This window comes from Grampus griseus, assembly GCF_964374135.1.
Source record: "Grampus griseus genome assembly, chromosome: X".
Classification (NCBI taxonomy): Eukaryota; Metazoa; Chordata; class Mammalia; order Artiodactyla; family Delphinidae; genus Grampus; species Grampus griseus.
This window is the reverse complement of record NC_138999.1, coordinates 14,543,008-14,555,082: the sequence shown is the minus strand read 5'-3', so window position 1 is coordinate 14,555,082 and position 12,075 is coordinate 14,543,008. Positions and strand designations below refer to the sequence as shown.

Here is a 12,075-nt window from a genome sequence, read left to right as displayed (position 1 = left end):
AAGTGATTCAGGTATACATTTACCTATTCCTTTTCAGAGTCTTTCCCATTAGTTTATTGTAAGACGCTGAATATAGTTCCCTGTGCTATACAGTAGGACCTTGTTGTTTATCTGTTTTATGTAGAGTAGCTTGTGTCTGCTAATCCCAAACTCCTAATTTATCCCTCCTCCCCGCCTTTCCCCTTCGGGACCCATAAGTTTGTTTTCTATGTCTGTGAGTCTGTTTGTTCATTTGAACCTTTTTTTGGGATTCCACACTGAGTGATATCATACGATATGTCTTTCTGCGTCTTACTTCACCTAGTATGATGATCTCAACATGGGTCCACCCATGTTGCTGCAGATGGCATTATTTCATTCAAAAAGAGGCCTTTTAAAATTTTAGCAGGAAAACTGTGAGATCTCTTTGTCTATATATGTAAATGTATGTCTCTGCGTACCTTATAAATGTGAAGTGTCTGCGTCCAAATGGCAAGATTGGTTTGTGGATGAGCTGTTTAATTGGCTTAAAAGAAATTAAACGCTTATGTAAATTCTCAGAAATATAAAAAAGACTGGCTTGAATGAATTTCAGGTTCACGTGGCCTGGGAAATATTCAGTACTGAATTGGTATCTGGTATTGAAGCTAGCTTAAGCTTTTTGGTTTGATTAACATAGACATGTCTTTAGAATCATCAATATTAAGTATAACACTTCTGTTGTACCTAGGTTTACTAGAGATCAAATAACACCTTACTGTATCTGTTGCAAATACGTCAGCAAGGAAAATAACTTGATATGATGAAACTTTAGGTGAACATAAATAAGAGCTTTTAGGTAAACTCTATAGGAATAATTACATTTTGGGAAGGTCTATCTAAAATAGTCTTTCCAGATTTTGGTAACTTGAAACTAAACCAGGTTAAGAGAATTCACTGACTACCTGCGTCATTTCAAACAGGATAAAATACTGGAACATTAATTGCTGGGCAGATCTAAATTTACCTCCCTTTGCTTTCTTAGGAGAGGAAGACTAGAGCATAAGTTTTCCAATCAGGAAATGCTGGTATGACAAACAGTTCACGGTTACTTTGCTTCTTGGTTTTTGCTGGTGATTAAGGTTTTCAAGGGTTGAGATTATCATTGGTCATAATTCTAGTTATTGTAACCAAGTTTCTTTATGGATTACATTGTAGTCAGATGTTTAACCGTGCCTTTTAAAGTCTTCTGTCATTTATAGGAAGTTACTGTTGTACTCTGATGCTTTTGCAAAAGAGTTTCATCTTCAAGATGATCCACAGGAAGGCCCTTTTGACAAGTACAGGTCTCTGATCAATTTCAGATCATACTATACTGAACTGGGAGAGATATTAAAAAATCCTAATGGAAAACTTGAGGCTTCATAAAAAGTTAATGGATCGGTTACTGAGTGAACTGGTGAATATGGTTATAATTTTTATGGTTTTTGTCTGGAATATTACTGGTTTTGATCTGTGTTTTCCAGATATAGGGAAGTCCTTCCCCTCAAGTTAGTTTTGGGTAGAATGGAAACATTTTTCTCTTCTCTCTGCCTGGTCTCTCCAGACACTGGAGACGCTTGGGTTCTGAGCAGCCTTATCAGGTGAATGGGAAAGACTGTCTCCTGGCATGTGCAGGAATCACGATGTTTTAGGGATTCTCTAGAAGAGAGAAATCCACTGAGGTGCAGGCTAATGGAAGGCCTTTGGCATGGCTTTCCTGGCTTTGAGAGGCCTTTTGGGAATTCATTCTGAGACTACTTCTGAATTCCACCACAGCCAGTTAGGAGGACCCTATGTGGTCAATTGACCAGACTTAATTCTGTAAACAAATTTAGTCTTGATCTGGCTGTGTTTCATGGAGATGAGGGTAATTTTAGAGAGGAAAATTTGTTTCAGTGGATGTTAAATTCTAGTTCTGCTAATTGTCTGCATTAATGAAAGTTATTGTGTTAGCCATACTTTTGCCTTGATATTCAGGATGGAGAGAGAATTCTCTAGTGAAGTTGTCACAGAGTATAACTACTCACGACATGTATCACTGCTTGCTCTAAGTCTTCAAGCAAGTAAAATCAAATCTGAGGCTCTGACATTAATGGTTGCGGTTATTAAACTTTATTATATTTTAAAATCTAAAAACTGTAAAACATAGTATTTATACAAACACCTGAGGACTGTTCAAGTGGCACAGCATCTTCACACTGACAGTTTGAAAGGACAAGTTTAAATTAGAATCTTGTCTTATAAGACAAAAGAAATAACACGGACGAAAAAGCCCTTTAAATCATATACGCCCAGTAAATAGTTGCATTTGCTTATAAAGTACACTTGGTTTTCTAAAAAGAAAACGTACAATCTTACCCCTGGTGAACATCTTACTGGCATTTATAACAAATGGCTAATACAATTAGCACCATTTCTCATAGCTTATAACATTACACTAAATATTATACAATATAATGATGTAATAAATAAAACAACAATGAACATGTTCCATGTGAAAGTTCTGATTTTTAAAATTAAAATGACAAATCAGAACTGATGCACCTTCCAAAGTTTAGTAGGATAAATGGCTCAGAAAGGAAATTAACTAGAAACATTGCACAAGACAGAACTTCCCTGTATGGAAACCCTGAAGTGTGAGCTGAGAGGTACCAGTGATGTCAAACGATGTGCATATGTTTTACAGAATAAAAAAACTCACTATATGTAGAGTTGATCTTCACCTCTGTGGAAGTGTAAAGTGCCATTTTAAATTAAAAAAGAAAAGATTTACTTGTGTGTATACTTCAGATACAGAACAAAATATAAATATGAAACAGTACCCATATGAGGAATGAACAGATAATAAAACACATGTTTAAAAAACTTGGACATAGGCATCTTCGTGGAGAGCTGTGAACAATGAATGCCTAGTTAAATGTTGAAGCTTAGACAAAATAAGGAAGTTTAAAAATAAAACATATTAATTGAAAAGAATATAGTCAGACTCCATCCAACCCACCCTTGTAGTGTAATATCTCTTGCATAAAATGACCATCTACCTTATAATTTTTTTCATTAGAGAACCCGTCAATCCCTCCCTGACTACTTTCCCCTTTGGGATTTGGCTGTTTTGGTTTTACATATAAACATTAACCAAAATCAAAGGTGTTTCTCTGTTTCCTGCATGAAGTGTAACTAACTATCTGTAAACTATGCAAGGAAAATAATGAAAAGATACAAAGAACAAAGCACCAGTTTGACTCTGCTAGTGCTAACATGTTAAATGGCTTCTAAAGGAGTAGCCTGGACTGTCCCAGGGTTCTGTGATTTTGGATACACTGTATTTTAGAGGAACCTTCTACACAACAAAAACTAAGGGCAGAGAGAAAAGGTGGCATTGGTCTCCCTAGAATTAAGTCCAATCTAATCTACACACTTTTTAAATTGTTGAGGTATCTTTCTGTCTTTAAGCATTTCAATGTAGTGGCGCAGCTTCAGAGCTGTCCCCAGCTTAAGCCCCATGTACTTCATCATCATGTCATTCTTGAGCAGTAGCAGAGCTTTCCCATCAATGTCCTACAGAGAGAAGGAAATTAAAATAATTAATAAAGCTTTCATACTTTATCAGAATGGTTCTTCCTTTCTATGTAAGAACATGTAACACCAATTAGAGGGCAGCTCAGTCCAGATGTATATTCTCTGAATATGCAACTGCTTGATGGAAACTATTAAAAATCTAATTTGTACAGTGAAGCATCACTTAATCATCTGTAAATTTGCTTCAAATTTTAAGAAAAAGGAAATTTAACCTAATATCTTAAAAACGTCCTAAGCATCAAACTACCTAATTTTAAATATCGTGTGTTGAACAAAATACTGCATAGCTGTGACAAAAAGTAAAAACTATGAATGGTAAAAATGAATTTCAGATGGTCATTAACTTTCTTAGAAGGGCTGGGAACATGAGTATGTCAGCTATAAGTGTGCTATACAGTGCTGTCTTAACACTAAAAGCTAATCAGTTGTCGGAAGCTAATTAGATGCTAAAAACTAATTACTGATTTTCTTACCATATTGAAAAGGGTACATCAGATATGTGGGCACTAATTTTATTCATTAGGAAACCCTATAAAAAACATTACTTGATAGTCACAAGGTATCCTCCAAATGTAAAAAAGAATTAATTGACCAAATGATGCTGCTGAAGCATATTATTTGGTTTTCACAAGTTCTGGTTTAAAAATAAAACTGTACTGAATCATATGTCACTGGCTGAAGGGACCTGAAATCCCTCACAGTACTGCCTTTGTCAGGTACCATCTATACATTTTCTACTAAGTAAAACTAGAAATTAAAGAAATTAGAATTTAAAATTTAGCCCATGATGTTACTTTGTAAATGGCATAAGGGTATCAGCATTCCAAATCATCAATAACCATATAAGGTCAACAGAACTGAGCCAAATGGAATCAGTTGCTGGATTCATCGGGCATCGTAACAAGGAGGACACCCTGTCACAGCTGTGGTCACCCCTCCTACTCACGGTCCTGGGGCCGAGCAGGGAGCAGGTGGGGAGGAGGATCCTTGTAGCTGTTGTTAGAAAGGAGAGTGTGGCCATGCTGAATCATCTTCTCTTGAGAACTTGAAGACTTGTAGTATTTTAGGTACCCGGGTACCCATTTAAAGCACAGATCCAGCCTCCACCCTTTAAGGCTCTAACTTCGGGCAAAGTAAACTTTCTCGCATATGGAATAATCAGTTGATAGGGTTCCCCCACCATCCACACTAATCAGTATCCAACTGAAGGGCCTGCACAGAGGTCATTCAAAGTCATTACGGCAGGAAAACCGGATCAAAAGATACATTACATGTTGCATGAAGAGGTCGACGAGGGCACTTGATAACTGAGGATCTACGTATTTCAGAAACAGGATCACTTCATCCACAGACCAGGTTGAAGGGTCATCAGGGAGGCTCTGTTTGAGGACACCCGGGGCACTTCCAACTGGTGAACTTGGACCTTCAATGGGGGAAAAAAGACAAATCATACTTGACCTGATCATTATCCTGAAAGAAGAGATGTTAGGTAGGGAAGAAGTGTCTCATTCCTGGAACCTTGTGTGAAGTACCCCGGCATGGACCCAAGACTCCAAGGTAAAATCCAGGGAAAGCCTAGACAAAGATGACCTGAGGATGGCTACTCAAGAATGTCCCACCTGACCTCCCCCAAACAACAAAAGCAGCTTCGGAAGACACCTTAAAGCTTCAAAGATCATAAAACAGACTGAGCAATCTGAGGCCTCTTGGGCCACAGGCAAAATACAGCAAAAGATCTGTTACTTGGGTTAAATTAGGTTAATCTAAGATAACCTATTGCTCTCTTACTTTGAGAGAAATTCTTTGAAATGCTTAATCTCTGTCCTCTTGGTCTCTCCAGATGAGGTTTATTTTACTAGCTAATTGCAATGGAAATCCCCAGAATTTAGTTTTATAATTGCTTAAATTATTCACTTTAATCAGTGAATTTCAATAACCCCCATTATCTTTGAGAACCAAATCAGTTCTTTACTGAATCTCTTCCATGGCTTTAAAATTAACATCTCTCAAGGCTTAAAGGTGTATCTGAATTTTGAAAACAACAAGACTTCTGCTCAGCTAGGTCAGAAGTAACTTTAACATTACACTGAATACCTCTTTCAAGTTTCACTGCATGGTAATAGATATTTTGGTTGAAGGTTTATGTTTAAAAAAGAAATAACGTGAGGCATGAAACAATTTAGGTGCTCATACCTCAAAACGTTTTAGGTGTGCCGTTCACTACGTTGTACTGAAACTTCTTTGTGTCCAGACAGGTACTCATTTACTCAGCCAGAGTGCTCGACTCCCTAGAGTTAGCGTGTGGTAACGGAAGCGGCTTTTGTAATTCGCCGGACCGTCAACACAAATTTGACCTTAGTTCCTGTGAATTAGCCTAAAGTGTACCTTTTCTCTCCTGTCATCTGGGCTCTGGCCATTTTAGGAGCATTTTAATTATTTACACAGGGAAAGGGTAAAGAAAAACAGAAGATAAAAAACTCACAATGGGATCATTATGAGTATTAGTGGAGAAGAGGCCTGTCCGTTGACTGGCACAGTGCAGGCACATCACAGACACTCAAGAAGTCTTAGTCATCGTTCAGAGTGCTGCCCCAAGCTAGCCCTCAAGATGGGAAACAAACAGCTTCCACAAGCTTGCATCAAGGGTGTTGAGGAATATAGGGTAAATAATGCTACTTGTAACATGTGTCAGTTCACACTCACCGAAGCTGGTCGGGACATAGAGAGGTGAGCCAGCACGGCTGAATCTACTGTTTTCCAGTAAAGCTGGGTAGGTCATCATGTCAGGGCTATGTGCTGGACTGCGTTCACTCTGGGTCAGCACGGTTGCAGGCTCGACCGCAGTGGACTGGGTGTCTAAGAAAAGACTGCGGGTGTTGTGGGCCTCTGGACTGGAGGAGCCCTGCGTGGGGTCCTGGGGCGAGTAGTACTCCTCGTAGGAACGCCTGCGGTAGGTGGAGGGGACCGTCGGGCTCAGGCTAAGGGATCGCTCCAGATCCAGAGGCACCGGGGACCCAAAAGGTGCTTCTAGAGGGTTGCTCTGGGAATCCTTTTCCGGCCTTTGTACTGGAATAGTGGGGCTATAACTTTTAGGGTAAGGCGATGGACAGAGACACCGCTTCTTCCTCATTTTCTGGTATCTGATCTTTTTAGAAAGCAGGTAATTATAATCTTTAAATGCATATCCGAGTGGCTTCTGAAATGACACAAACCCAGCATAAACCAACTGTGAGTGAGTGAAAGAACAAAATAGCAAATACATCCATAATTACTTTCCATGGAAGACTGCTTTATATTATTAAAGATAAATGCTCTCTTTTGATTACCTGATTTCCTCTTCAACCCTACACTTTAATTGCGCTTTATGTATTACGGTTACAAACATAAAAATGCCCATTGTCGCACATTTCTCAAACCTAAACTTCAGCGTTTTTCCAGCAGAGGTTTAGTCTCCCATCTGCTGCTACAGCAGGTATAGATCAGCCTTGCTTATCTCACAGTTATTAGTTCTCTCTCACTTCTGACTGGCATCTTTAGAAACCAGAGGTTTATTATATTTTTGAAAATATTTTTATAACACTTACACGACTTTGCAACCATGACTTCACACGAAAATGCTTGATTTTTCTAACCTTTGCGTGCATGACATCAAGCTTCTTATCCAGTTTTTGAATAGCATCATAGATGACCTATTATAATACAGACTATTAGTAGTTGCTACTTCAAAAGGAAAGGAACATAAAAAATACCATTAAGCCAAAGTCAAAGTCTGAAAGTTTTCAAGCCGTCAGAAATCTCTTGTTTCCCACTTGATGCCTGGCTGTTGGGGACCCAGAGCCGAGCTGGCTGAGATAAGGCGCGCCAACCTCCCACTCAACTACTCCATGTCACACAGGCATTTTACGAAGCTTGAATACTGGGAAGTAAATGTACCACAATTCCTATAAGCCATCACATTTATGATGGAGTCATTTTACATCAAGGAAGGTGCTACTTTAGGAAAGAAATTTTCAAATCTGCTAAAAGGCCAAAGAGCCTCTTTCCATATAATGATGGTATAACCTAATAGGCAGTGAGGGGTCCACTCTGGAAAAAACAGTGAGCCAAATACAACAGATGTGACCTTTGGTTCAGAGTACTTTAAAGTCATGCAATTAACAATTAACCTTACAAAACCTTTGAGTACGCGACCCCTGTGTGCCAATCAAGTATGTGACTGATAAAACCGGAGAATTCTTGAAATACACAGAAATTTCATTCGGGCAAAAATACACTTAAAAGGCCAGAACCACTAATTACATCATTCATTCAAAGAAACATTTATTGAAGGCCTACCACCTGTGAGAACTACTTCGCTAGATGCTGGGAATGTGGACATTAAAAAGAAAAAAAAAGAAAAAGGAAGAAAAAAACAGCTCCTACCCTAAGGAACTCCCATTTTAGCTGGAGAGAGACAAGTAAAGAGACATGGTCAACAGAGAAAGTGATCGGCCGCCTGGAGCAGTGGATTTCAGTGTGCTCCGTGGACCAGCAGCATCAACACCATCTACGAGCTTGTTGGAAATGAAAAATCTCCCACCTCAGATCTACTGAATTGGGAACTCTGAGATCGAGGGCAGTGATCTGTGTTTTCACAAGCCCTCTAGGTGATTCTGATGCACGATGAAGCATGAGACCCACTGGCTCTCAGCCCTGAATAACTAGCACAGGCTCTAGGGGAACACAGTTGGGTTCAAGTTACTTAACTTCTCTGTTGTTCAATTTCCTTATACATAGAATCGGGATGAAATCCTCTCTCAGTTCTGTTGAGGACAAAACAACGTGCTACAGTATTAATACCAACATAATAATAATAGTACATGATGACTGGTCTGATAGTGCTCAATCATCTATTAGTATTATTATTGCCACGATACAGATAAGAACAAGAGGCTAAGCGTGCACAGAAGAGCAAGACCTAATCCAGCCTGACAGTCGTGGCAGGATTTTCGAAGAAGGAGGTATCTGCGTTGAGAATGAAAAGATGAGAAGGTGTTCACTAGGTAGAGATGTACAGAGGAGCACACAGGGCAGAAGGAACAGTATATTCTAAAATACCCAACAAATTAGGAGTATGGGATTAACTGATATAAACTACTATACATAAAACAGATAAACAAGGATTTACGGTAGAGCACAGGGAATTATACCCCAAATCTTATAATAACCTATAATGGAACATAATCAGCAAAAACCCCGAATTACTATGCTCTACACCCGGAACTAACACAACATTACAAATCAGCTATACTTCAATAAAAAATATTAAAACAGAAATTAAAAACACCCAAACAGAAAACAGGAAGTCAAATGTTTAGAAAGTGAACATAAATGACGATCGAAGAGCTGGGTTATGATGGGAAGGAGAGAGAGAGGATGACAGCTATAGAGGGATGGGAGGCAAAAAGAAGTGGTTTTTTTAAACCTGTGGGAGAATGACTACGCTGAGAGTGATGGAGACAGAGGCTGAAGACACAAGAGACAGAGGGATGAAGGGAGGTGTCTGAGCACAGGGAAAGAGGGTCAGATGCAGAAACCAGCAGAGGTGTTAGCCTTACAGAGGAAACACTTTTCCCACTCCAGTGGTCAGGAAGGAGGTCGTCAGAGATGGATCCAGGCAAGTGTGAGGGCTGTGGGGAGAGGAATCAGGACTTGGAGGGGATTTCTGCTCCACACCCTCCATTTTCTCCACAAAATAAGAGAACAGGATCGGGGTTGTCTGAGGATCACCAGTCCCCAGTGGAGGTCCTCCCCTCTGCTTCCCAGCCTGGACAGGGCTGGGGTTTTACTAAAGGGGGTGCTGGGCGAGGATTAAAAAAGAACAGATGGAAGTGCTGCACCGTGTGGTCTAGACTGGTAAGGGAAGGCGCCGAAGAAAGGAGGGAGCTAGCACATTAGGAGAAATGGAGCGCATCCCTTAGCTGTGACTTGGGAACCTGGGCACGTCTTAGCGGAGATACTCTATCCCAACACATCTTGCACCATCGCTCAGAAGGCCCTGGCAGAGCAGTGTCAACCCAGTTCATCGTGGATGCTGATGTAAAGCAAGCAGGGGAGAGCACTGCTCAAAAATCAGAACTCCCTACGTCGTCCCTGCATTCCCACTCTCTGTACATCCTTCCCCGGAAGACAAGACACGTTCCCTTTAAGTATTCCACTGCTGTTCTCTATAATGATAAAGACTCCCATAAACATTTTTTACTTTTCAAAGTATGTTCATTATATTCAAGAAACTTTTTTGTATGTTAAGAAACATGTATTTGTTTATAAATGCTCATTGCTTCTAGGGTATACCGCTCACAAAATCCTTGATAATTACATACTTCTATCAATCTCCACCAACACGTCAATTTTTACAAAATCCCCTCAAAACTATGGAAGATAAACTCTTTAAAAAATGGTGGGCTGCCATTTTGTTTCAATTGAGATATCTTGACATGCATTTAGGCACATACTAAGTTTTATCCAAATCAGCCAATTTCCTTTAAAGATTTTGTAGGGGAAATTAATTCAGTATTGAGCAATTTAGATGAAGGAGACATAACTATTATACATTTCATCAGTTAAGGGCTTTTACAAAAGGCTATGAAACCTCCATATTGCTATTTCAAAACTTTCACCTGAAGATGCTATTCTAACTAGAAATTGTTTAAAAAAATCATCACAATGAGAGCGATAATCATAAGCAATTTGATACAGCAAAATTTCAATTGTCCACCTCTTTATATGATATAAAGAGAATTTAAGCTTAATATTTTAGAAAACTACATTTGAGAGATAGAACTTTTTGTACCTGGCAGTGAGTAAGGACATTCAGAATTGTTTTTTGTTGCTCTTCGTTGCAGGATGTGTTAGACACGACACTTCCCTGCTGATATTTTAAAAATTGAGTAGTTAATACTTCACTTCTATGAAAGTCAAACTGAACAGTAAGTGGGGAAAAAACACTATTTATTTAACTTGCTTTTATTTTTCACCAGCTTTTCAAAGAGTTTCAGAAATATTAATCTAAAGCAGAGACAAAATAAAAAAACTCATGTTATTATGAGAATGAAGATGATCACTGCTAATTAAGAAAGGGATTAAGCAAAGAATTTATTATATCAGAAGGACGGAGGTTTAGAATTTTGCACTGAAAAAAATGAGTAAAAACTGCTCTGAATTTTCTACAAGGAAAAGAGGGAAGTGAAATGGTTAATTGCTCATTGTCTAATGAAAGGAATCAGACAAATTCAGGAGAGACTAATATTTTCTTGAGTGTGAGTTTACAGGAAGTCTATGAAGAATTTTTTCTTTAAAGTGGTTAAGTGTTAATATATTTGGCAAATGGCAATTAACATTACTTACATTATTGAAATATGCAGTATTTGGTTCATATGCATAAAGAACAGTGTTATCATCATCATAAGTAGAGATTCGTGTTCTTATCTAAGGAAAATTTATTAATAAATTAAAAGGAAAGATGATAGAACTTAAAAACTGAGGACTTCAATTTCACTTTCGAGAAGCTCCAAAAGCCAATTTGTGATATCAAGGGACCTTTGTAAATACTATGACTATAGGAAAAGATGTCCTTGCAAAACTGTTTTCTCATTAACTTAACCACACTTAAGACATCGTTTTCCTCTTGTGTACCTCAGGGTAGAAAGACTATTCTTCTAGTAATTTGGCAGCAGAACTGCTGTAAAAGCAAGTATTTCTAACTACAAAGAATCCTGTTCATGGCTTTTGATTTTTAAATAGACCAACAGTACCACTCTGTGGACAAAATAGGAAACACTTAAGCACCTATCTTTTTTTTTTTTTTTTTTTTCCCTGTACTTGGAGGCTTGTGGGATCTTAGTTCCTCCACCAGGGATAGAATGTTGGAGTCCGAAGCACTGAACCACCAGGGAATTCCCCACACCTATGTTTCTTGATAAATTAATCTCTAAATCACCTAAAACATTTTGGGGGGAATAAGACAGTGCATAAATAAGTAAATAGACAGTAAACAGCCATTACATTTCACTTAATAACTCTTTATTCTAAGAATGGATTATGAACTATAGGAATAATTTTAAACCTACATAGAAGTATGTATGTCTGTTTCAAAAGACAAAATAATGTGGAATTGGGCTATATATTAATACTTATAAAAATATACCATGTTACCTTTGTATAGCTATGCTTTGTATAGGTATGCTTTGCAAAGTGCTTTCACATAATTATGTGAAAAGAGTCAGAAAAAAAAGGACTCTTGGTAGGTAGTTAAAATTTAAAAACTTGCACACAAATGTTCATAGCAGCTTTATACATCAGTGTCCAAAACTCATGAACTGTATATTTACAACCTCTGCATTTCACTGTACAAAATTCAATTCAATTTAGAAAAAAATAGAACACAATGAAAAGAACAAAGACAGATTTTCAATTTGAAATACAAACCACATCGACTTCACTGGAGCAGCTAGACAT

General features: G+C 38.3%; 1 protein-coding gene across 1 annotated transcript; it reads right to left on the bottom strand.

The window, feature by feature from the left end:
• Nucleotides 1-2,136: 2,136 nt before the first annotated feature.
• Nucleotides 2,137-12,075, bottom strand: SCML1 (Scm polycomb group protein like 1; the record flags this gene model as incomplete). Its single annotated transcript, XM_082681272.1, has 7 exons — nucleotides 2,137-3,558; nucleotides 4,851-5,002; nucleotides 6,283-6,775; nucleotides 7,164-7,268; nucleotides 10,412-10,489; nucleotides 10,966-11,046; nucleotides 12,046-12,075. The coding sequence occupies 7 exons, from the start codon at nucleotides 12,073-12,075 to the stop codon at nucleotides 3,406-3,408; spliced, it is 1,092 nt and encodes a 363-aa protein (XP_082537398.1). The 3' UTR covers nucleotides 2,137-3,405.